Here is a 27,340-nt window from a genome sequence, read left to right on the forward strand (position 1 = left end):
CAGTGTATGGAGAAGTCGCAGGCGGAGCTAGCCGTTCAGACACGTCAGAAGAAGTGGGCTACTTGGCCTGGATAGTGGCGAGAGGCTGTATAGGGGAGGTGTGCCTCGGACACTGTAGCCTAATGGTAGCCTGTTTTGTATGACAGGCAGAGACGGTGGGTGCACACACTCTCAGCTGTGCAGGACCTGCGACTGATTGTCACAAGCTTGTAAATTAGCACAGTCTGCCAGTATAGCAGCATTACCCTCTTGGCCTGTGCCGAGCCTCCTCACATTACAAATCAGCCTGGTTGATCATTTGCTGTTGTATTAGATTCTCTGCAGACCGACCTCCAGGGCCTGACCGTCCTATGATGGAGCAACACCAGGAATACTGATGACAGAATATACCCCCCCCCACACACACACACACACACCAAGCGGCAAGAGGAATTTCTCCACATGATCTTTGACTGCAATAGAATCCAAATCGATACCATAAAAAAAATATATATATATCTTTCCATTAAATACGAAAAGGTGGATGACTGTGGCCTGGGAACCCGGACACAAAGTATGATGTTTAATTCCATCATGTGAGAATAAGGAGGTTTGGATCACGACATGAAAATGCAATGTTATGTCAGCCAGGCTAACTGCCCTCTAAATGGAGAAAGATTCATTGCTACAGCCCACATTGTACAGGCATAACGCGTACATTGTTCATGTCATGCATGATATAGCTGAGACCTAGGCCTTTTCAAGTGGATGGTGACCTCACAATGTGGTGTCCGAGACCAACTCACTGTACTGTTCATTTCATCATCTCGGTCGTTTGGAGAATTGCACAAAAATCCCGGAGACGTTTAAAAGGCTGAAGACAGCCCCGTTGAACTGTTTTCTATGGTGCGTTATCTGATTGAAAGGCAGCCAGTCTCTAGTCCTCTTGTAAGACGTGTTGTGACAGACCTGGAATCAAACACTATTCGAAGTCATTTCAAATACTAAATCTTGTCTTAATTCAGCTTGCCTGGCGCAATGGGCCAATAGAATAGTCCCCAATACGGTAAATCCTGCCTGTATGGCTCTCCAGCCAAGCTAGAGCAAACATCATAACTGTTTGAAAGATTTCAAATTGTGTTTGAACTCAGGTCTTGTGGAACTCTGCAGGGCTCCTTGTCCTGGCGCTGCAGGAGGCAGAGTCCGCAGGGCTCATTGTCCTGGCGCTGCAGGAGGCAGAGTCCGCAGGGCTCCTTGTCCTGGCGCTGCAGGAGGCAGAGTCCGCAGGGCTCCTTGTCCTGGCGCTGCAGGAGGCAGAGTCCGCAGGGCTCCTTGTCCTGGCGCTGCAGGAGGCAGAGTCCGCAGGGCTCCTTGTCCTGGCGCTGCAGGAGGCAGAGTCCGCAGGGCTCCTTGTCCTGGCGCTGCAGGAGGCAGAGTCCGCAGGGCTCCTTGTCCTGGCGCTGCAGGAGGCAGAGTCCGCAGGGCTCCTTGTCCTGGCGCTGCAGGAGGCAGAGTCCGCAGGGCTCCTTGTCCTGGCGCTGCAGGAGGTAGAGTCCGCAGGGCTCCTTGTCCTGGCGCTGCAGGAGGCAGAGTCCGCAGGGCTCCTTGTCCTGGCGCTGCAGGAGGCAGAGTCCGCAGGGCTCCTTGTCCTGGCGCTGCAGGAGGCAGAGTCCGCAGGGCTCCTTGTCCTGGCGCTGCAGGAGGCAGAGTCCGCAGGGCTCCTTGTCCTGGCGCTGCAGGAGGCAGAGTCCGCAGGGCTCCTTGTCCTGGCGTTGCAGGAGGCAGAGTCCGCAGGGCTCCTTGTCCTGGCGCTGCAGGAGGCAGAGTCCGCAGGGCTCCTTGTCCTGGCGCTGCAGGAGGCAGAGTCCGCAGGGCTCCTTGTCCTGGCGCTGCAGGAGGCAGAGCTGCATCAATTTCTTGGAGTGGCCGTGCAATATAAGACATGAATAGTGGATTGATGTGGAACACACACACACACACACACACACACACACACACACACACACACACACACACACACACACACACACACACACACACACACACACACACACACACACACACACACACACACACACACACACCAGGGGAAGGGCAGGATGGGCAGCTTCTTTATGCAATACATTATCATAATGAGCCACTGACCCAAAAGACCGGCACACACGCCACTTTTTGAAGGGAACTCATTCATTACAGTTCATTCACCTCCTTCATAACACCGGTGCTTTAAAGTGATATTTAACCGTACCATGGGCCCAGGAGATTGAACAACCTATTCCCCGATAGTTCCAGTAGTGTTCTTCGGTGGCCTGGCCTCCAAATCTTACAGAACACAAGTTGAGGTAAACTGAGGAGAGAAGAAGATAGAGGCCTTGCCAGAAGTGCTTTCACCTTTCAGGCTGTTGAAACTTTATTTAGTAAAAGAACAGATAGAAGTGGGGGAAAAGGAAGTAGAAAGTGTTCACCGTGTTGACCATGTGAAGTACTGCAGCCTACTGGAGAATAGACACGTACTGTAGCTACATACTTCTTGAGCCAAGACAATTAGGCTTACACTCCCTTGTCCATCCTTCTGTGCACCATCTAATACCAGCTTCACACCACTGTGGCAACCTGAACTGCACCCTGCTGGCTTGGGTATCTGGTCTTTTCACATTGTGGTTCCGGCACCACAAAGGGTTTGTAACCAGGCCAGTACTAAGCTCTGCTAGGCACGGCTGGCTCACTAGTGAGAATCAAAGGTAAAAGTGGCCCTATGGGAAACCCTGCAGGCCCTGGTCAAAACAAGGTCCCTTTGAAGAGAATAGGGTGCCATTCAGGAAGCAACCCACGACTCTTAACTGATTGAAGGCTTGAAGCAGGGCTGTCAAATGAGAAGAGAGCTACAGGACAGTGGGTACAGAGTGGATGTGAGGCGTAACACACAGGACAGTGGGTACAGAGTGGATGTGAGGCGTAACACAAAGGACAGTGGGTACAGAGTGGATGTGAGGTGTAACACACAGGACAGTTTGTACAGAGGTGATGTGAGGTGTAACATACAGGACAGTGGGTACAGAGGGGATGTGAGGCGTAACACACAGGACAGTGGGTACAGAGTGGATGTGAGGCGTAACACACAGGACAGTGGGTACAGAGTGGATGTGAGGCGTAACACACAGGACAGTGGGTACAGAGGGGATGTGAGGCGTAACACACAGGACAGTGGGTACAGAAGGGATGTGAGGCGTAACACACAGGACAGTGGGTACAGGGGGGATGTGAGGCGTAACACACAGGACAGTTTGTACAGAGGTGATGTGAGGTGTAACACACAGGACAGTGGGTACAGAGGGGATGTGAGGCGTAACACACAGGACAGTGGGTACAGAGGGGATGTGAGGCGTAACACACAGGACAGTTTGTACAGAGGTGATGTGAGGTGTAACATACAGGACAGTGGGTACAGAGGGGATGTGAGGCGTAACACACAGGACAGTGGGTACAGAGGGGATGTGAGGCGTAACACACAGGACAGTGGGTACAGAGGGGATGTGAGGCGTAACACACAGGACAGTTTGTACAGAGGTGATGTGAGGTGTAACACACAGGACAGTGGGTACAGAGGGGATGTGAGGCGTAACACACAGGACAGTTTGTACAGAGGTGATGTGAGGTGTAACACACAGGACAGTGGGTACAGAGGGGATGTGAGGCGTAACACACAGGACAGTGGGTACAAGGGGGATGTGAGGTGTAACACACAGGACAGTGGGTACAGAGGGGATGTGAGGCGTAACACACAGGACAGTTTGTACAGAGGTGATGTGAGGTGTAACACACAGGACAGTGGGTACAGAGGGGATGTGAGGCGTAACACACAGGACAGTTTGTACAGAGGGGATGTGAGGTGTAACACACAGGACAGTGGGTACAGAGGGGATGTGAGGTGTAACACACAGGACAGTGGGTACAGAGGGGATGTGAGGCGTAACACACAGGACAGTGGGTACAGAGTGGATGTGAGGCGTAACACACAGGACAGTGGGTACAGAGTGGATGTGAGGCGCAACACAAAGGACAGTGGGTACAGAGTGGATGTGAGGTGTAACACACAGGACAGTTTGTACAGAGGTGATGTGAGGTGTAACATACAGGACAGTGGGTACAGAGGGGATGTGAGGCGTAACACACAGGACAGTGGGTACAGAGTGGATGTGAGGCGTAACACACAGGACAGTGGGTACAGAGGGGATGTGAGGCGTAACACACAGGACAGTGGGTACAGAGGGGATGTGAGGCGTAACACACAGGACAGTGGGTACAGAGGGGATGTGAGGCGTAACACACAGGACAGTGGGTACAGAGGGGATGTGAGGCGTAACACACAGGACAGTGGGTACAGGGGGGATGTGAGGCGTAACACACAGGACAGTGGGTACAGAGGGGATGTGAGGCGTAACACACAGGACAGTGGGTACAGAGGGGATGTGAGGCGTAACACACAGGACAGTGGGTACAGAGGGGATGTGAGGCGTAACACACAGGACAGTGGGTACAGGGGGGATGTGAGGCGTAACACACAGGACAGTGGGTACAGAGGGGATGTGAGGTGTAACACACAGGACAGTGGGTACAGAGGGGATGTGAGGTGTAACACACAGGACAGTGGGTACAGAGGGGATGTGAGGTGTAACACACAGGACAGTGGGTACAGAGGGGATGTGAGGTGTAACACACAGGACAGTGGGTACAGAGGGGATGTGAGGCGTAACACACAGGACAGTGGGTACAAGGGGGATGTGAGGCGTAACACACAGGACAGTAGGTACAGAGGGGATGTGAGGCGTAACACACAGGACAGTGGGTACAAGGGGGATGTGAGGCATAAGACACAGAACAGTTTGTACAGAGGGGATGTGAGGTGTAACACACAGGACAGTGGGTACAGGGGGGATGTGAGGCGTAACACACAGGACAGTGGGTACAAGGGGGATGTGAGGCATAAGACACAGGACAGTTTGTACAGAGGGGATGTGAGGTGTAACACACAGGACAGTGGGTACAGGGGGGATGTGAGGCATAAGACACATGAGAAAGGGTTCTGTACATGTTCTGACAAGTTGAATTTAAAACAGCACACACCCAGGTGAACACACCAGTAACTCAGAGACAGGTTGTTCTGACATGCTCAACCTTTTGTCCTACAGTATTCCTCTTTACCTCTACCTGGGGTGGTTTACTCTACCTGGGGTGGTTTACTCTACCTGGGGTGGTTTATGCTACCTGGGGTTGGCTGGGTGGTTTACCCTACCTGGGGTTGGCTGGGTGGTTTACTCTACCTGGGGTTGGCTGGGTGGTTTACTCTACCTGGGGTGGTTTACTCTACCTGGGGTTGGCTGGGTGGTTTACTCTACCTGGGGTGGTTTACTCTACCTGGGGTGGTTTACTCTACCTGGGGTTGGATGGGTGGTTTACTTTACCTGGGGTTGGCTGGGTGGTGTACTCTACCTGGGGTTGGATGGGTGGTGTACTCTACCTGGGGTTGGATGGGTGGTGTACTCTACCTGGGGTTGGATGGGTGGTTTACGCTACCTGGGGTTGGCTGGGTGGTTTACCCTACCTGGGGTTGGCTGGGTGGTTTACTCTACCTGGGGTGGTTTACTCTACCTGGGGTTGGATGGGTGGTTTACCCTACCTGGGGTTGGCTGGGTGGTTTACTCTACCTGGGGTGGTTTACTCTACCTGGGGTTGGATGGGTGGTTTACCCTACCTGGGGTTGGCTGGGTGGTTTACTCTACCTGGGGTGGTTTACTCTACCTGGGGTGGTTTACTCTACCTGGGGTGGTTTACTCTACCTGGGGTTGGCTGGGTGGTTTACTCTACCTGGGGTGGTTTACTCTACCTGGGGTGGTTTACTCTACCTGGGGTGGTTTACTCTACCTGGGGTGGTTTACGCTACCTGGGGTTGGATGGGTGGTTTACACTACCTGGGGTTGGATGGGTGGTTTACTCTACCTGGGGTTGGATGGGTGGTTTACTCTACCTGGGGTTGGATGGGTGGTTTACTCTACCTGGGGTTGGATGGGTGGTTTACTCTACCTGGGGTTGGAAGGGTGGTTTACTCTACCTGGGGTTGGATGGGTGGTTTACTCTACCTGGGGTTGGATGGGTGGTTTACTCTACCTGGGGTTGGATGGGTGGTTTACTCTACCTGGGTTTGGATGGGTGGTTTACTCTACCTGGGGTTGGATGGGTGGTTGGGTGGTTTACTCTACCTGGGGTTGGATGGGTGGTTTACACTACCTGGGGTTGGATGGGTGGTTTACCCTACCTGGGGTTGGCTGGGTGGTTTACTCTACCTGGGGTTGGCTGGGTGGTTTACTCTACCTGGGGTGGTTTACTCTACCTGGGGTTGGATGGGTGGTTTACCCTACCTGGGGTTGGCTGGGTGGTTTACTCTACCTGGGGTTGACTGGGTGGTTTACTCTACCTGGGGTTGACTGGGTGGTTTACTCTACCTGGGGTTGGATGGGTGGTTTACTCTACCTGGGGTTGGATGGGTGGTTTACTCTACCTGGGGTTGACTGGGTGGTTTACTCTACCTGGGGTTGACTGGGTGGTTTACTCTACCTGGGGTTGGATGGGTGGTTTACTCTACCTGGGGTTGGATGGGTGGTTTACTCTACCTGGGGTTGACTGGGTGGTTTACTCTACCTGGGGTTGACTGGGTGGTTTACTCTACCTGGGGTTGGATGGGTGGTTTACTCTACCTGGGGTTGACTGGGTGGTTTACTCTACCTGGGGTTGGATGGGTGGTTTACTCTACCTGGGGTTGGATGGGTGGTTTACTCTACCTGGGGAAAACATTTTTAGGTTTTCTTTATTGCTTTTTCTGGACAAGAGAGGAGGAATTTGGTCCCATAGTTCACCTTTTCAGACGAAGTACCCAGCCTGTGTCATTGTACCTACTGTATACAAACTGCATTGAAACGTTTAAGGCAAAGCCATCACACTAGCTCAAATACACAGCAACAAAAAACACTGGAGGATTTGGCCAATAGCCATTTGAATGAATAAATAGCTCATTTCCCTGTAAGGAGAATCTGTCTGACTGGCCCAGACCTCTGATGGACCTTTACACAGTCCTCTCCTTCCATGGTGATGTGAACATACTGTATCATTATCCATTAACGTCAGAGAATAGGCTACAATGGTGTTATATAGATCCAACAAGGACTCAATGGCTTAATTCATTAGGTCTATGGTCTTCAACAAGGTTCCATATAGAACCATTATTTTAAGCAGTATAGAAGATAATGGAGCAGAACTCAGGGATTGGACAGAAAGAGGGGGGCATATTGGGAAAACATGGGTATTGTATTGTTCCTTCAATACTTTTGGCCCGAACGTTCTTATCCTAAAGAGTTCAAGGACCTTGTGACACGCCAAACCACCTACTCTAATAAAGGTGCAATCTGTCCGTTTTCAGAGCGCAATCCCCTCGCCATGACGACTAGCTCTTTCCATCAGTAAACACTCAGAACAATGGAGGCAGGTAGTCTAGAGGTTATGAGCTTTGGACCAGTAACTGAAAAGTCGATGGTTCAAATCTCCAAAACTATGTGAAAAATCTGCCGGTGTGCCCTTGAGCAAGGCACTTAATCCTAATTGCGCCTGTAAGTCGTTCTGGATAAGAGCATCTGCTAAATTACGTAAATGTAAATAATTGAGGAGAAAGCACCCCACAAAACACATACTTTCTCTCACACACCTCTCCTAGAATACACACGTTGACACGTTTATCACAAGTCATCTCTCACACACCTCTCCTAGAATACACACACGTTGACACGTTTATCACAAGTCATCTCTCACACACCTCCCCTAGAATACACACACGTTGACACGTTTATCACAAGTCATCTCTCACACACCTCCCCTAGAATACACACACGTTGACACGTTTATCACAAGTCATCTCTCACACACCTCCCCTAGAATACACACACGTTGACACGTTTATCATGAGTCATCTCTCACACACCTCCCCTAGAATACACACACGTTGACACGTTTATCATGAGTCATCTCTCACACACCTCCCCTAGAATACACACACGTTGACACGTTTATCACAAGTCATCTCTCACACACCTCCCCTAGAATACACACACGTTTATCACAAGTCATCTCTCACACACCTCCCCTAGAATACACACACGTTTATCATGAGTCATCTCTCACACACCTCCCCTAGAATACACACACGTTGACACGTTTATCATGAGGATTGCATACCTACATCCTCTCTAGCCCCTCTTCCATCCCCAAAATGAGGGTGCATGGGGACGGGAACGCAGCAGAAGAAACTGAAAGCCATGATTTATTTAGAGAGCTCAGGGTTGTTAGGCCTGTTGCTAGAGGGGCTTATCATGCACTACTGCTTTGAAGTGCTCACTGCTCAACACCTGGCCCGGCCTGAGAACAAGATGCCTCAACGGAGAGAGAGAAGCAGCTGATTAGAGTTCATCTGAGTTTTGGATGTTTGGGACATTAACCTTTTGTAAATGCAAGGTCAAATGTGTCATATGTGGGCCCATATTCAAAGAGCTTGTCAGAGTAGGAGTAGTGATCTAGGATCAGGTTCACCTTCTTATTCATTATGATCTAACAGGCAAAAGTGATCCTAATTATCCAACGATATCAGCACTCCTACCCTGAAAGACTTGATGAATAGGGACTCAGATCCTATTGCAATTCACAATCACAATAGACTGGGAGAAAGGTTTGGCTCTCTGGATCCAATGTGAATGTTGGTAAGTCGCTTTGGATGAAAGCGTCGGCTAAATGGCATATTAATACTATTATATTATAATATTGAGCACCAGGTGTCACAGGAAGGCCAAGAAGATCATGAAGGACCTCAGCTACCCGAGCCACGGCCTGTTCACCCAGCTACAATCTAGAAGATCACGAAGGACCTCGGCTACCCGAGCGACGGCCTGTTCACCCCGCTACAATCTAGAAGATCACGAAGGACCTCGGCTACCCGAGCCACGGCCTGTTCACCCCGCTACAATCTAGAAGATCACGAAGGACCTCGGCTACCCGAGCGACGGCCTGTTCACCCCGCTACAATCTAGAAGATCACGAAGGACCTCGGCTACCCGAGCCACGGCCTGTTCACCCCGCTACAATCTAGAAGATCACGAAGGACCTCAGCTATCCGAGCCACGGCCTGTTCACCCCGCTACAATCTAGAAGATCACGAAGGACCTCAGCTACCCGAGCGATGGCCTGTTCACCCCGCTACAATCTAGATGATCATGAAGGACCTCGGCTACCCGAGCCACGGCCTGTTCACCCCGCTACAATCTAGAAGATCACGAATGCCTCAGCTACCCGAGCCACGGCCTGTTCACCCCGCTACAATCTAGAAGATCATGAAGGACCTCAGCTACCCGAGCGACTGCCTGTTCACCCCGCTACAATCTAGAAGATCATGAAGGACCTCAGCTACCCGAGCTACGGCCTGTTCACCCCGCTACAATCTAGAAGATCACGAAGGACCTCGGCTACCCGAGCCACGGCCTGTTCACCCCGCTACAATCTAGAAGATCATGAAGGACCTCAGCTACCCGAGCTGTTGGGTTGGGGCGTGGATGGGGACCCGAGGGGGGGTGGGATGGGGGGTGGATGGGGATGGGGACTGAGGGGGGGTGGATGGGGAATGAGGGGGGGTTGGGGGGTGGATGGCGACTGAGGGGGGGTTGTGGTGTGGATGGGAACTGAGGGGTGGGTGGGTTGGGGTATGGATGGGGACTGAGGTGGAGTGGGATGGGGTGTGGATGAGGACTGGGGGGGGTTTGGGGTGTGGATGGGAACTGAGGGGGGATGGGTTGGGGTGTGGATGGGGACTGAGGGGGAGTGGGTTGGGATGTGGATGGGGACTGAGGGGGGGGGGGGGGGGGACTGGGGTGTGGATGGGGACTGGGGGGGGGGGGGGGGGGGGGGGTTGGGGTGTGGATGGGGACTGAGGGGGGATGGGTTTATCTCTGTTTATTCTTTTTTGGGGTATTTTGTTATTTGAGCAGATGATTAGGCTTCTATTATTGTTTGTTGTACAACCGAACATGTTTCAGTCTAATGATTAAATCTCTGAAGACGTTTAAAGCTCATCAACTTGATGATTAAGTGTTTGGATCGTATCTTTCAAAAAACAAAATGAAACCAGCATTAGGGTTGCAAAGGGTCGGAAACTTTCCGGCAAATTTCCGGAATTCTTCCTGAAATTTTCCATGGGAAGTTAAGCCTGGGAAATTTTGAAAATTTTCTTAAATTCTTTAAAAAAAAGTTTGCTTATAACAGTGAACCTTTTTAATGGAATACACAAGGCAATTCTAGGTCTTCTGGCATATTTTGGTTAAACTTGTCTGAGCCAAGGACTACATCATTTCTGGTAAATTTTGATTACAATACTGGGTGGGGTGAATACATTTTATATGGCATACATCATATTTTGTTAACTAATAAATAGTAGCCTACAGCAAAGTGTGTTTAAATAATTTCTAACTTGTTAACAATTTCTGCTAGTTAGTTTTTGCTACCATGTGGGTTTTAGCTTTATTGCTAACTGAGGAGTGTTAATTCACCTGTTTCCATACTTTTCATTTTAAAACATTTAACTTACAAAAGGAGTTGTTTAATCTAACTGCTTAAATATTTATCTGTACATGGAATTGTATTATTATTTATTTTTGATAATTTTTTTTCTAATCTTTACAGGAAAATGCCACGGACACTGTCTGATGTGTGAAGACATTTCACTGCAGCTAATGTAGAAGGAAAAGCTGTGTACATTTGCAAATAGTGTGCCAAATCATATGTGAAGAATGCAACAAAGATACAGAATCATCTGTCCAAGTGCATAAAGTTCCCTTAGCGCTCACAACAAGCAAACTCTGACAAAAGTCCCTCTACTTCTACTCGAGGTGAAAATTATGAATCCGACACCTTATCGATCGCAACAGCTCATGGTCCTCCTGGAATCAGAAGGTTTTTTGACTCAATGGAGGAACGTAGTCAGAGAAATGCTAATGAATGTCTTGCTCGAGCTGTGTATGAAACTGGTTCACCTCTGATGCTCACAGGCAATGTGTATTGGAAGAGATTTCTGAATGTTCTTCACCCAGCATACACCCCTCCAACCAGACATGCTTTATCTACTAATTTGCTGGATGCAGAGTTCAACAGAGTTCAAGTGAAGGTCAAGCAAATCATAGAGAAAGCAGACTGTATTGCAATCATCTCTGATGGGTGGTCGATTGTTTGTGGGCAAGGAATAATTAACTACATCATCTCCACTCCTCAACCAGTATTCTACAAGATCACAGACACAAGGGACAACAGACACACCGGTCTCTATATTGCAGATGAGCTGAAGGCAGTCATCAATGACCTTGGACCACAGAAGGTATTTGCACTGGTGACAGACAATGGCGTGAACATGAAGGCTGCTTGGTCTAAAGTGGAGGAGTCCTACCTTCACATCACACCCATTGGCTGTGCTGCTCATGCATTGAATTTGCTCCTCAAGGACATCATGGCACTGAAAACAATGGATACACTCTACAAGAGAGCCAAGGAAATGGTTAGGTATATGAAGGGTCATCAAGTTATAGCAGGAAAGTGAGAAGAATAAGAGCACCACATTGAAGCTGTCATCATGTTTAACAGTTTCCTGGAGGGGAAGGAGTCTCTCCAAGAAATGGCCATATCACAGTCTGCCGATATGGACAGCCCTATCAAGAGCATCCTCCTGTATAATGTATTTTGGGAGAGAGTGGTAAGCAGCCTGAAAGTCCTGAAACCTATTGCAGTAGCCATTGCACAGATTGAGGGAGACAATGCCATCCTGTCCATTGTTCAGACTCTGCTTGCAGATGTAAGAGAAGAAATCCGTACTGCCCTGCCCACTTTACTGTTGCTCCAAGCAGAGGAAACTGCAGTTCTGAAATACATCAAAAAGCATGAAGACTTCTGCCTGAAGCCCATACACGCTGCAGCGTACATATTGGACCGCAAGTATGCTGGCAAGAGCATCCTGTCTGGTGCAGAGATCAACAAGGCCTATGGTGTCATCACTACCGTGTCTCGCCACCTTGGCCTGGATGAGGGCAAGGTTCTTGGCAGTCTGGCGAAGTACACTTCCAAGCAAGGGCTTTGGATGGAGATGCAATATGGCAGTCGTGCCAACATATCTCATCAGCCACCTGGTGGAAGGGACTTTGTGGATCTGAGGCTCTTTCCTCTGTTGCCTCTATCCTCCAAATCCCACCAACATCAGCTGCCTCAGAGCGCAACTGGTCCTTGTTTGGGAACACACACACCAAAGCACGCAGCAGGCAGACCAACACAATGTTTGAAAAATTGGTGTCTATCCGGGCAAATTTGAGGCTTTTTGAGCCTGACAACGAGCCATCCTCAACAAGGTTGGAAAGTGACAGTGAAGATGAGGCCTCAGAGTCTGATGTTCAAGAGGAGGACATTGAGGAGGTCCAGGGAGAAGACATGGAAGCCTGAGAGGAAGACAATTAAAGCTTTAGTTTCTAGACTATCATTTTACAGATGTATATTGAAAATGTTTTTGGGAGATGGATCATTGAGGATCATTTAATATTCCCTTTCTATTGTTGTTCAGTGAAATCATCCCATGTGAAGAGTCAACTCATTTAATTCAAGTTCAATTCGTAACTAAATTGTTTTATTTAATAATTTGCAATTATGTCTACTTATGATGAGGTAAAAGGTTTATGTTTCGGTCTCCATATGATGGTAAATATATCCATTGCAAAAAACATCTACATTTAAATGGTATTAATATTAATTTGCATATATTGCCGTTAATTCCCATATATTCCCATTGAAAGCTTCCACCTCTGAATATTCCCCAAAATGTGCAACCCTAACCAGCATTGACAAAACTGTGATTGAAGCGAGAGAGAAGATAGAGAGTGAGAGGAGACAGATAGATTTTTTAATTTTACCTTTATTTAACTAGGCAAGTCAGTTAAGAACAAATGTTTATTTTCAATGACGGCCTAGGAACAGTGGGTTAACTGCCTTGTTCAGGGACAGAACAACAGATGTTTTACCTTGTCAGCTCGGGGATTCGATCTTGCAACCTTTCGGTTACTAGTCCAACGCTCTAACCACTAGGAAACCTACAACCACCTAAAAGGAAGTGATTCCCAAACCTTCCATAACAAAGCCATCACCTACAGAGAAATTAACCTGGAGAAGAGCCCCCTGAGCAAGCTGGTCCTGGGGCTCTGTTCACAAACACAAACAGACCCAACAGAGCCCCAGGACAGCAACACAATTAGACCCAACTAAATCATGAGAAAACAAAAATAAAATGACTTGACACATTGGAAAGAATTTACAAAAGAACAGAGCAAAATATAATGCTTTTTTGGCCCTAAACAGAGAGTACACAGTGGCAGAATACCTGATCACTGTGACTGACCCAAAATTAAGAAAAGCATTGACTATGTAAAGACTCAGTGAGCATAGCCTTGCCATTGAGAGAGGCCACCATAGGTAGAACTGGCACTCAAGAGAAGACAGGCTATGTGCACACTGCCCACAAAATAAGGTGGAAACTGAGCTGCACTTCCTAACCTCCTGCCAAATGTATGACCATAGAAGAGACAAATTTTCCTCAGATTACACAGATACACAAAGAATTCGAAAACAAATCCAATTTTGATAAACTCCCATATCTATTGGGTGAAATACCACAGTGTGCAATCACAGCGGCAAGATTTGTGACCTGTTGCCACAAGAAAAGGGCAACCAGTGAAGAACAAACACCATCGTAAATACAACCTAAATTTATTTATTTTCCCTTTTGTACTTTAACTATTTGCACATCATTACAACACTGTATAAAGACATAATATGACATTTGAAATGTCTTTATTCTTTTGGAACTTTTGTGAGTGTAATGTTTACTGTTAATTATTTATTGTTTATTTCACTATTATTTATTATCTATTTCACTTGCTTTGGCAATGTAAACATATGTTTCCCATGCCAATAAAGCCTCTAAAATTGAAAATTAATTGAGAGAGAGATAGATATAGAGAGAGTGAGGGAGAGAGATAGAGAAAGGGAGAGAGAGAGAGAGAGAGAGAGAGAGAGAGAGAGAGAGAGAGAGAGAGAGAGAGAGAGAGAGAGAGAGAGAGAGAGAGAGAGAGAGAGAGAGAGAGAGAGAGAGAGAGAGAGAGAGAGAGAGAGAGAGAGAGATTTTGACAACCCCTGTCAATCTACCTTTGAATAAAAATCCTGCTTTCAAGGTTAGATCAGGAGGAACCCTCTTTAGAAGCCTTGGTGGCTGTGGTGCTGAGGCTCAGATATACATGGAGCTTCAGCTCCCCCTACTGGTGAATAGAAATACACCCCTCCCCCTTCCATCCCACACAGGATGCAGAAAAGGAGCGAATGAGAGGAGGAAAAATACACTCAATCAATAACTCTAATTCAACATGAAATACAGCGGTAGGAGCCCTGAGAAATACCTTCAAAATCCAGCTATGGGATTTAACCCTCCTACTACATGGTATGTGTCCAGGATGAGGACATCTAGAAGTCACTGTCGTTGTCAAATAGCCAACATGTTGCAGTTCTCCCTGCATCTGATTACCCCTCTGTACCACTGCAGTGTATCTGCATGCTGCCACGGGGAATAGATTAAAGTGGATCACTGCAACAATCTGCCTTAGACTTGGAGTAGAGACCTTCTGTAGAGGATGGTAAAACCTCATCTACAATATCTGATTCTAGTTATATTACAGTAGAGGATGGTAAAACCTCATCTACAATATCTGATTCTAGTTATATTACAGTAGAGACCTTCTGTAGAGGATGGTAAAACCTCATCTACAATATCTGATTTTAGTTATATTACAGTAGAGACCTTCTGTAGAGGATGGTAAAACCTCATCTACAATATCTGATTCTAGTTATATTACAGTAGAGACCTTCTGTAGAGGATGGTAAAACCTCATCTACAATATCTGATTCTAGTTATATTACAGTAGAGACCTTCTGTAGAGGATGGTAAAACCTCATCTACAATATCTGATTCTAGTTATATTACAGTAGAGACCTTCTGTAGAGGATGGTAAAACCTCATCTACAACATCTGATTTTAGTTATATTACAGTAGAGACCTTCTGTAGAGGATGGTAAAACCTCATCTACAACAGGGGTCGGCAACAGGCGGCACACAAGTGTTTATTTAAGTCTGATCACCAGGAAGTCAGGAAATCATTCATTTCATTTAGGAAATCTGTTAACTAAGTATTCCCACACATAAAAGAAACATTGAGACAAGATCACAAATGTAATCAAGGTATGAAATTATTGTTATTTTCAAATGCAATCTCATTTTGGGCTTAGTTGTGGTCAATTCACAGCGTACAGATGATCATTATTATGTTCCGGCCCTCTGACCAAATCGGCCCGCGGCTGAATGGAGTTGCCAACCCATTATCTACAATATATGATTCTAGTTACATTTCAAAACATCTCTCGAAGTCCCTAGTCAGATTTACATTGACTCATTGAAAGGATTGCAAGCTCTTTGATTCACACGCTACCAAATAAATGATTTCTCCATTAACAAAAAGCTGTTTAAGATTTAAAGACAAAGTGTTGACTCCTCAGTTTATTATGAGAACTATTTGCTCCTGATACTCCTCCCCCTCTGTTGCTGGCTGCCATGACAACATCCATTTTATCAAGACAGACATTTCAATTCTTCTCACTACAAGGGGACAGACTAGTTGAGCTGAAAGAGTCTAGACACCAAATAAGACGCTTGTTATCAGAAACACCAGTGACAGAAAGACGCTTGTATCAGAAACACCAGTGACAGAAAGACACTTGTTATCAGAAACACCAGTGACAGAAAGACACTTGTTATCAGAAACACCAGTGACAGAAAGGCACGTGTTATCAGAAACACCAGTGACAGAAAGGCACGTGTTATCAGAAACACCAGTGACAGAAAGACACGTGTTATCAGAAACACCAGTGACAGAAAGACACGTGTTATCAGAAACACCAGTGACAGAAAGACACGTGTTATCAGAAACACCAGTGACAGAAAGACACGTGTTATCAGAAACACCAGTGACAGAAAGACACGTGTTATCAGAAACACCAGTGACAGAAAGACACGTGTTATCAGAAACACCAGTGACAGAAAGACACTTGTTATCAGAAACACCAGAGACAGAAAGACACTTGTTATCAGAAACACCAGAGACAGAAAGACACTTGTTATCAGAAACACCAGAGACAGAAAGACACTTGTTATCAGAAACACCAGAGACAGAAAGACGCTTGTTATCAGAAACACCAGAGACAGAAAGACACTTGTTATCAGAAACACCAGAGACAGAAAGACACTTGTTATCAGAAACACCAGTGACAGAAAGACGCTTGTATCAGAAACACCAGTGACAGAAAGACACTTGTTATCAGAAACACCAGTGACAGAAAGGCACGTGTTATCAGAAACACCAGTGACAGAAAGGCACGTGTTATCAGAAACACCAGTGACAGAAAGACACGTGTTATCAGAAACACCAGAGACAGAAAGACACTTGTTGCTGCGAATGCCAATAAGCCTCGTCAATGGCTTTGAAGAGTCACATCATTTATATATGTTTTATGTACTGTATGTTTTTACCAACAGCCTTGAACCTTCCTGATCGACTGCCGAAGGTTATTTCCACAGCAGAAAACACACACACACACACGCTTCTGCAGCATAGACAGGCTCCCTTAGTCACCATCACATTGACACATGATGTCACATGCTAGGGTATGCAAGCTCTTTAAAGCCTCTCCCCTTCTCCCTACCTCCTCCCCCTTCTCTCCCTCCCTCCTCCTTTCTGGTTAAAAAAGGAATCATAGTCTATCAACCATGACAAAACAAAACAACCGACAGCCAGCCCAGTGGATCCGTCCAGCTTCTGTCAAACTCAACGCTGTAATTGGAGGAATAACACGTCCCCCATTTAAAGCCGGACTCTTTATATAGATAATACACAATCACATATGAGTTTCTAGAGAGAAAATCTCTCTTTAAGGATTTATAATCCTGCTCAACAGGGATTTTACCCCACTGCTCTGTTCTCTCTGCTTCACTTTGCTTTCTACAGTCCTTCTTTAACCCATTACAGTGTAAGCCCTGTCTAAGCCGGGGGACTGTTCGAATTAGCTATAAGAAATTGTTTTACGGAGGTCATACCAAGGATCATTTTTCTTTTTGATTTTGAATTTTAAGACCTCTTGAAGTATCCCAAAAATATATACATTTGATAAAAACATTTGGCCTTACTGCTATTAGCCTAAACAAACTCATTGAATAACAGATTCACAACACTGAACAAGAGATAGTTTGTTCTGAAGTGTCTGTCCTATATCTGAGAGATATAAGAAAGATCAGGAAACGTGATTTTATTTTTTAACATTTATTTAACACCTTATTTTTGGAACTAAACAGTCTCCATATATACAGTGGGTATGGAGTCACCAAACCCTTCCAAAATGTTCACCTTTTGTTGCCTTACAGCCTGAAATGAAAACACATAAAATCAGACTTTATTTGCTCACAAAAACTCTAAAAACGTATTAAAACAGTAGAATAGCCTATTTGGATAAGTGAACACTGCCCCTTAGAATTGTAATTGCAAACTTGCTGAGGTATAACCAACGACCTTCCAGATCACAAATTAAAATCACAGATCACAAAAATTGGCGTCCATCTGTGATCAATTGAATTGACTTTGATTAGTTCAGAATAAAAACGGGTTGTTCATAGAGGACTCCACTGCTCAGTAGTGCAATTCAAAGCAAAGAACCGAACCTGTTCAGACGCTGCAGAGAGAAGTTGAACTGTTCAGACGCTACAGAGAGAAGTTGGACTGTTCGGACGCTACAGACAGAAGTTGGACTGTTCAGACGCTACAGACAGAAGTTGGACTGTTCGGACACTACAGACAGAAGTTGGACTGTTCAGACGCTGCAGAGAGAAGTTGAACTGTTCAGACGCTACAGAGAGAAGTTGGACTGTTCAGACGCTACAGACAGAAGTTGGACTGTTCAGACGCTGCAGAGAGAAGTTGGACTGTTCAGACGCTACAGACAGAAGTTGGACTGTTCAGACGCTACAGACAGAAGTTGGACTGTTCAGACGCTACAGACAGAAGTTGGACTGTTCAGACGCTGCAGAGAGAAGTTGAACTGTTCAGACGCTGCAGACAGAAGTTGAACTGTTCAGACGCTGCAGACAGAAGTTGGACTGTTCAGACGCTACAGACAGAAGTTGGACTGTTCAGACGCTACAGACAGAAGTTGGACTGTTCAGACGCTACAGAGAGAAGTTGGACTGTTCGGACACTACAGACAGAAGTTGGACTGTTCAGACGCTGCAGAGAGAAGTTGGACTGTTCGGACGCTACAGACAGAAGTTGGACTGTTCAGACGCTACAGACAGAAGTTGGACTGTTCGGACGCTACAGACAGAAGTTGGACTGTTCAGACGCTGCAGACAGAAGTTGGACTGTTCAGACGCTACAGACAGAAGTTGGACTGTTCAGACGCTACAGACAGAAGTTGGACTGTTCAGACGCTGCAGACAGAAGTTGGACTGTTCGGACGTTGCAGACAGAAGTTGGACTGTTCGGACGCTACAGACAGAAGTTGGACTGTTCGGACGCTACAGACAGAAGTTGGACTGTTCGGACGCTACAGACAGAAGTTGGACTGTTCGGACGCTACAGACAGAAGTTGGACTGTTCAGACGCTGCAGACAGAAGTTGGACTGTTCGGACGCTACAGACAGAAGTTGGACTGTTCGGACACTACAGAAGTTGGACTGTTCGGACGCTGCAGACAGAAGTTGGACTGTTTGGACACTACAGACAGAAGTTGGACTGTTCGGACGCTACAGACAGAAGTTGGACTGTTCGGACACTACAGACAGAAGTTGGACTGTTCGGACGCTGCAGACAGAAGTTGGACTGTTCGGACGCTACAGACAGAAGTTGGACTGTTCAGACGCTGCAGACAGAAGTTGGACTGTTCGGACTCTACAGAAGTTGGACTGTTCGGACGCTACAGAAGTTGGACTGTTCGGACGCTACAGAAGTTGGACTGTTCGGACGCTACAGAAGTTGGACTGTTCGGACGCTGCAGACAGAAGTTGGACTGTTCGGACGCTGCAGACAGAAGTTGGACTGTTCGGACGCTGCAGACAGAAGTTGGACTGTTCGGACGCTGCAGACAGAAGTTGGACTGTTCAGACGCTACAGACAGAAGTTGGACTGTTCGGACGCTACAGACAGAAGTTGGACTGTTCGGACGCTACAGACAGAAGTTGGACTGTTCAGACGCTACAGACAGAAGTTGGACTGTTCGGACGCTACAGACAGAAGTTGGACTGTTCGGACGCTACAGACAGAAGTTGGAGTGTTCGGACGCTACAGACAGAAGTTGGACTGCTCGGACGCTACAGACAGAAGTTGGACTGTTCAGACGCTACAGACAGAAGTTGGACTGTTCAGACGCTACAGACAGAAGTTGGACTGTTCGAACGCTACAGACAGAAGTTGGAGTGTTCGGACGCTACAGACAGAAGTTGGACTGTTCGGACGATACAGACAGAAGTTGGACTGTTCAGACGCTACAGACAGAGAGAGAGGCTTGGTGTTAGAGAGGCTTGGTGTTAGAGAGGCTTGGTGTTAGAGAGGCTTGGTGTTAGAGAGGCTTGGTGTTAGAGAGGCTTGGTGAGGCTTAGTGAGAGAGGCTTGGTGATAGAGGCTTGGTGAGGCTTAGTGAGAGAGATTTGGTGTTAGAGAGGCTTGGTGTTAGAGAGGCTTGGGGAGGCTTAGTGAGAGAGGCTTGGTGAGAAAGGCTTGGTGAGAGCGGTCTGCAGGAAATCAAGTCTCCCCGCAGGCTTTGTGTTTTGATGTGTTGTGATGCTGAGTCAATCACACAAATAGGCTTCCTTGTGGGAGACAAATCAGCAGCTGCGAGTTCTCTCTCTCATTCATCTCTCTTTCTCATTCTCTCTGTTTCTTCACCCTCACCTCTACTTCTATCCACTCTGTCCTCTACTTCTATCCACTCTGTCCTCTACTTCTATCCACTCTGTCCTCTACTTCTATCCACTCTGTCCTCTACTTCTATCCACTCTGTCCTCTACTTCTATCCACTCTGTCCTCTACTTCTATCCACTCTGTCCTCTACTTCTATCCACTCTGTCCTCTACTTCTATCCACTCTGTCCTCTACTTCTATCCACTCTGTCCTCTACTTCTATCCACTCTGTCCTCTACTTCTATCCACTCTGTCCTCTACTTCTATCCACTCTCTCCTCTACTTCTATCCACTCTCTCCTCTCCTCTCTCCACTCTCTCCTCTCCTCTCCACTCTCTCCTCTCCTCTCTCTCCTCTCCTCTCTCTCCTCTCTCTACTCCTCCCTCCACTCTATTCTGTCCTCCCTCCACTCTATTCTGTCCTCCCTCCACTCTCCCCCTCCCACCACTCTGCGCCGTCCTCTCCCCCCTCCCACCACTCTGCGCCGTCCTCTCCCCCCTCCCCCCACTCTGCGCCGTCCTCTCCCCCCTCCCACCACTCTGCGCCGTCCTCTCCCCCCTCCCACCACTCTGCGCCGTCCTCTCCCCCCTCCCACCACTCTGCGCCGTCCTCCCCCCCCTCCCACCACTCTGCGCCGTCCTCTCCCCCCTCCCACCACTCTGCGCCGTCCTCTCCCCCCTCCCACCACTCTGCGCCGTCCTCTCCCCCCTCCCACCACTCTGCGCCGTCCTCTCCCCCCTCCCACCACTCTGCGCCGTCCTCTCCCCCCTCCCACCACTCTGCGCCGTCCTCTCCCCCCTCCCACCACTCTGCGCCGTCCTCTCCCCCCTCCCACCACTCTGCGCCGTCCTCTCCCCCCTCCCACCACTCTGCGCCGTCCTCTCCCCCCTCCCACCACTCTGCGCCGTCCTCTCCCCCCTCCCACCACTCTGCGCCGTCCTCTCCCCCCTCCCACCCTTCCTCTCCCCCCTCCCACCACTCTGCGCCGTCCTCTCCCCCCTCCCCCCCCTCTGCGCCGTCCTCTCCCCCCTCCCACCACTCTGCGCCGTCCTCTCCCCCCTCCCACCACTCTGCGCCGTCCTCTCCTCCCTCCCACCACTCTGCGCCGTCCTCCTCTCCTCCCTCCCACCACTCTGCGCCGTCCTCTCACCCCTCCCACCACTCTGCGCCGTCCTCTCACCCCTCCCACCACTCTGCGCCGTCCTCTCCCCCCTCCCACAACTCTGCGCCGTCCTCTCCCCCCTCCCACCACTACGCCGTCCTCTCCCCCCCTCCCACCACTACGCCGTCCTCTCCCCCCTCCCACCACTCTGCGCCGTCCTCTCCCCCCTCCCACCACTCTGCGCCGTCCTCATCCCCCCCCCCACCACTCTGCGCCGTCCTCTCCCCCTCCCACCACTCTGCGCCGTCCTCTCCCCCTCCCACCACTCTGCGCCGTCCTCTCCCCCCTCCCACCACTACGCCGTCCTCTCCCCCCTCCCACCACTCTGCGCCGTCCTCTCCCCCCTCCCACCACTACGCCGTCCTCTCCCCCCTCCCACCACTCTGCGCCGTCCTCTCCCCCCTCCCACCACTCTGCGCCGTCCTCTCCCCCCTCCCACCACTCTGCGCCGTCCTCTCCCCCCTCCCACCACTCTGCGCCGTCCTCTCCCCCCTCCCACCATTCTACGCCGTCCACTCTGCGCCGTCCTCTCCTCCCTCCCACCACTCTACGCTGTCCTCTCTTCCCTCTATCCTCTCTTCCCTCTATCCATCCTCTCCTCCCTCTATCCATCCTCTCCTCCCTCTATCCATCCTCTCCTCCCTCTATCCATCCTCTCCTCCCTCTATCCATCCTCTCCTCCCTCTATCCATCCTCTCCTCCCTCTATCCATCCTCTCCTCTCCTCCCTCCACTCCTCCCTCCATCCTCTCCTCCCTCCATCCTCTCCTCCCTCCATCCTCTCCTCCCTCCATCCATCCTCTCCTCCCTCCACTCTATCCTCTCCTCTCCTCCCTCCACTCTATCCTCTCCTCTCCTCCCTCCACTCTATCCTCTCCATCCACTCCTCCCTCCACTCTATCCTCTCCATCCACTCCTCCCTCCACTCCTCCCTCCATCCACTCCTCCCTCCACTCTATCCTCTCCTCTCCTCCCTCCACTCTATCCTCTCCTCCCTCCACTCCATCCTCTCCTCCCTCCACTCCATCCTCTCCTCCCTCCACTCCATCCTCTCCTCCCTCCACTCCATCCTCTCCTCCCTCCACTCCATCCTCTCCTCCCTCCACTCCATCCTCTCCTCCCTCCACTCCATCCTCTCCTCCCTCCACTCTATCCTCTCCTCCCTCCACTCTATCCTCTCCTCCCTCCACTCTATCCTCTCCTCCCTCCACTCTATCCTCTCCTCCCTCCACTCTATCCTCTCCTCCCTCCACTCTATCCTCTCCTCCCTCCACTCTATCCTCTCCTCCCTCCACTCCATCCTCTCCTCCCTCCACTCCATCCTCTCCTCCCTCCACTCCATCCTCTCCTCCCTCCACTCCATCCTCCTCCATCCTCTCCTCCCTCCACTCCATCCTCTCCTCCCTCCACTCCATCCTCTCCTCCCTCCACTCCATCCTCCCTCCACTCCATCCTCTCCTCCCTCCACTCCACTCCATCCTCTCCTCCCTCCACTCCATCCTCTCCTCCATCCTCTCCTCCCTCCACTCCATCCTCTCCTCCCTCCATCCTCTCCTCCCTCCACTCCATCCTCTCCTCCCTCCATCCTCTCCTCCCTCCATCCTCTCCTCCCTCCATCCTCTCCTCCCTCCACTCCATCCTCTCCTCCCTCCACTCCATCCTCTCCTCCCTCCACTCCATCCTCTCCTCCCTCCACTCTATCCTCTCCTCCCTCCACTCTATCCTCTCCTCCCTCCACTCTATCCTCTCCTCCCTCCACTCTATCCTCTCCTCCCTCCACTCTATCCTCTCCTCCCTCCACTCTATCCTCTCCTCCCTCCACTCTATCCTCTCCTCCCTCCACTCTATCCTCTCCTCCCTCCACTCTATCCTCTCCTCCCTCCACTCCATCCTCTCCTCCCTCCACTCCATCCTCTCCTCCCTCCACTCCATCCTCTCCTCCCTCCACTCCATCCTCCCTCCATCCTCTCCTCCCTCCACTCCATCCTCTCCTCCCTCCACTCCATCCTCTCCTCCCTCCACTCCATCCTCTCCTCCCTCCACTCCATCCTCCCTCCACTCCATCCTCTCCTCCCTCCACTCCACTCCATCCTCTCCTCCCTCCACTCCATCCTCTCCTCCATCCTCTCCTCCCTCCATCCTCTCCTCCCTCCACTCCATCCTCTCCTCCCTCCATCCTCTCCTCCCTCCATCCTCTCCTCCCTCCATCCTCTCCTCCCTCCACTCCATCCTCTCCTCCCTCCACTCCATCCTCTCCTCCCTCCACTCCATCCTCCCTCCACTCCATCCTCTCCTCCCTCCACTCCATCCTCTCCTCCCTCCACTCCATCCTCTCCTCCCTCCACTCCATCCTCTCCTCCCTCCACTCCATCCTCTCCTCCCTCCACTCCATCCTCTCCTCCCTCCACTCCATCCTCTCCTCCCTCCACTCTATCCTCTCCTCCCTCCACTCTATCCTCTCCTCCCTCCACTCTATATGCAGGGAGAGATATGATGCTTCCAAGTACTGTAAGCTAAGTACCTTGAGAAAGAACTGACAAATCTGAGTAGAACTGCTGTACTATACACAAGACAAGATATATCCAGGCCATTTGGCCATTAAATCAATTACATTCCTGATAGGATCCAAATCTGCATTTTAAGACCTCACTACTTCTGCATTATATAAGACCCTGTAAATTCAACTCTTCCTTTGAGTGCATTTTTCATCCAAATCTTTGACAGCAACACAGAAAATCATATTAGTGGCGTCTACGACTCAGTCTAGAGGACAAAGTCAAGTAACGCATGGTGGGCAGGTGAATTGAAGTGCATGCTGGGATTTACATGCACAGTGTTGTACCTTGTCTGTCAAAGAGAATGTTCTGATGACATTATGCGACTGATGGAAGTAGATTCTCTGATTGGGTCTGGGCTGAGGAAACTAATGACTCATGATCAAGTAGGCTAACTGAGATGAACACAGAGAGTATTACTGTCTAGGTAAGCTAACTGAGATGAACACAGAGAGTTTTACTGCCGAGGTAGGCTAACTGAAATGAATACAGAGAGTATTACTGCCTAGGTAGGCTAACTGAGATGAATACAGAGAGTATTACTGCCTAGGTAGGCTAACTGAGATGAACACAGAGAGTATTACTGCCTAGGTAGGCTAACTGAGATGAATACAGAGAGTATTACTGCCTAGGTAGGCTAACTGAAATGAATACAGAGAGTATTACTGCCTAGGTAGGCTAACTGAAATGAATACAGAGAGTATTACTGCCTAGGTAGGCTAACTGAGATGAATACAGATAGTATTACTGCCTAGGTAGGCTAACTGAGATGAACACAGAGAGTATTACTGCCTAGGTAGGCTAACTGAGATGAACACAGAGAGTATTACTGCCTAGGTAGGCTAACTGAGATGAACACAGAGAGTATTACTGCCTAGGTAGGCTAACTGAGATGAATACAGAGAGTATTACTGCCTAGGTAGGCTAACTGAGATGAATACAGAGAGTATTACTGCCTAGGTAGGCTAACTGAGATGAATACAGAGAGTATTACTGCCTAGGTAGGCTAACTGAGATGAATACAGAGAGTATTACTGCCTAGGTAGGCTAACTGAGATGAATACAGAGAGTATTACTGCCTAGGTAGGCTAACTGAGATGAATACAGAGAGTATTACTGCCTAGGTAGGCTAACTGAGATGAATACAGAGAGTATTACTGCCTAGGTAGGCTAACTGAGATGAATACAGAGAGTATTACTGCCTAGGTAGGCTAACAGATGAATACAGAGAGTATTACTGCCTAGGTAGGCTAACTGAGATGAATACAGCGAGTATTACTGCCTAGGTAGGCTAACTGAGATGAATACAGCGAGTATTACTGCCTAGGTAGGCTAACTGAGATGAATACAGAGAGTATTACTGCCTAGGTAGGCTAACTGAGATGAATACAGCGAGTATTACTGCCTAGGTAGGCTAATTGAGATGAATACAGAGAGTATTACTGCCTAGGTAGGCTAACTGAGATGAATACAGAGAATATTACTGCCTAGGTAGGCTAACTGAGATGAATACAGAGCATATTACTGCATAGGTAGGCTAACTGAGATGAATACAGAGAGTATTACTGCCTAGGTAGGCTAACTGAGATGAATACAGAGAGTATTACTGCCTAGGTAGGCTAACTGAGATGAATACAGAGAGTATTCATGTCAGTGTTATTATTGACCAGGCAACCAGAGACACAGGTTAATCCAACCATTCATTAGTTCAATATGGAGAAGGTGGGGAGCCTCTGTCCCGTACAGTTGAATGGTTAGTTTCCCAGACACAGATTAATCCAACCATTCATTAGTTCAATATGGAGAAGGTGGGGAGCCTCTGTCCCTTACAGTTGAATGGCTAGTTTCCCGGACACAGATTAATCCTGGACAAAAACATCTATTCCAATAGAGATTCTCACTCCATACAAAATCACTTTCTACCAATCAGGAATATGTTGATTTGTTCAAACTATTAAAGTCACAACGGGTACAAACATAAGTCAATGGTAAATATTTGACTTTAAACAGAAAATAATTTGCTGGCACTGTGCCTTGATAAATATGCCTATATGAATACAAATAGTATCCTACTCACAGTAATAAGCATACAGCACAGTGTCTTCGATTTGGCCTCGTGTCTCATTGTTTTCTGCCCACTCCTGTATTGAGAAGAAATAGGACATTGATTACAATAAAGACAACAGACCTTCACAACAACATCTGAACAGATTAAAACACTAAACAGACCTTCACAACAACATCTGAACAGATTAAAACACTAAACAGACCTTCACAACAACATCTGAACAGATTAAAACACTAAACAGACCTTACACAACAACATCTGAACAGATTAAAACACTAAACAGACCTTCACAACAACATCTGAACAGATTAAAACACTAAACAGACCTTAAACAACAACATCTGAACAGATTAAAACACTAAACAGACCTTAAACAACAACATCTGAACAGATTAAAACACTAAACAGACCTTAAACAACAACATCTGAACAGATTAAAACACTAAACAGACCTTCACAACAACATCTGAACAGATTAAAACACTAAACAGACCTTCACAACACCATCTGAACAGATTAAAACACTAAACAGACCTTCACAACACCATCTGAACAGATTAAAACACTAAACAGACCTTCACAACAACATCTGAACAGATTAAAACACTAAACAGACCTTCACAACAACATCTGAACAGATTAAAACACTAAGCAGACCTTACACAACAACATCTGAACAGATTAAAACACTAAACAGACCTTCACAACAACATCTGAACAGATTAAAACACTAAACAGACCTTCACAACAACATCTGAACAGATTAAAACACTAAACAGACCTTCACAACAACATCTGAACAGATTAAAACACTAAACAGACCTTCACAACAACATCTGAACAGATTAAAACACTAAACAGACCTTACACAACAACATTGATTGCAAAGCTATTTATGAAGGACTCACGAACATACAGCTAAACATTAGTGTATCCTAGATTCTCAGAGATTTCTGAGACATGGGTCATATTAAACTATAAAAGCCAGGCTAGGACTATGATGAAACGGACACAGGGCTATTTGCCAGGCTAGGACTATGATGAAAACGGCCACTGGGCTATTTGCCAGGCTAGGACTATGATGAAACGGACACAGGGCTATTTGCCAGGCTAGGACTATGATGAAAACGGCCACTGGGCTATTTGCCAGGCTAGGACTATGATGAAAACGGACACAGGGCTATTTGCCAGGCTAGGACTATGATGAAAACGGACACAGGGCTATTTGCCAGGCTAGGACTATGATGAAAACGGACACAGGGCTATTTGCCAGGCTAGGACTATGATGAAACGGACACAGGGCTATTTGCCAGGCTAGGACTATGATGAAAACGGCCACTGGGCTATTTGCCAGGCTAGGACTATGATGAAACGGACACAGGACTATTTGTTTTATGAAAAAAGAAAGAGATCTTGAT

The 27,340-nt window shown here is 48.2% G+C and overlaps 1 protein-coding gene across 1 annotated transcript in view; it reads right to left on the reverse strand.

Annotated features, from left to right (window-relative positions):
* The window catches only part of LOC120017864 (lysosomal cobalamin transport escort protein LMBD1-like), a 113,678-nt gene that overhangs the window by 77,295 nt on the left and 9,043 nt on the right, over positions 1–27,340 (reverse strand). The window contains exon 3 of the mRNA XM_038960826.1: positions 25,932–25,995. Within this exon, the coding sequence (XP_038816754.1) occupies positions 25,932–25,995 (64 nt within the window). The remainder of the gene's footprint in view (positions 1–25,931; positions 25,996–27,340) is intronic.

Source organism: Salvelinus namaycush, chromosome 22 (genome assembly GCF_016432855.1).
Source record: "Salvelinus namaycush isolate Seneca chromosome 22, SaNama_1.0, whole genome shotgun sequence".
NCBI classification, from domain to species: Eukaryota; Metazoa; Chordata; class Actinopteri; order Salmoniformes; family Salmonidae; genus Salvelinus; species Salvelinus namaycush.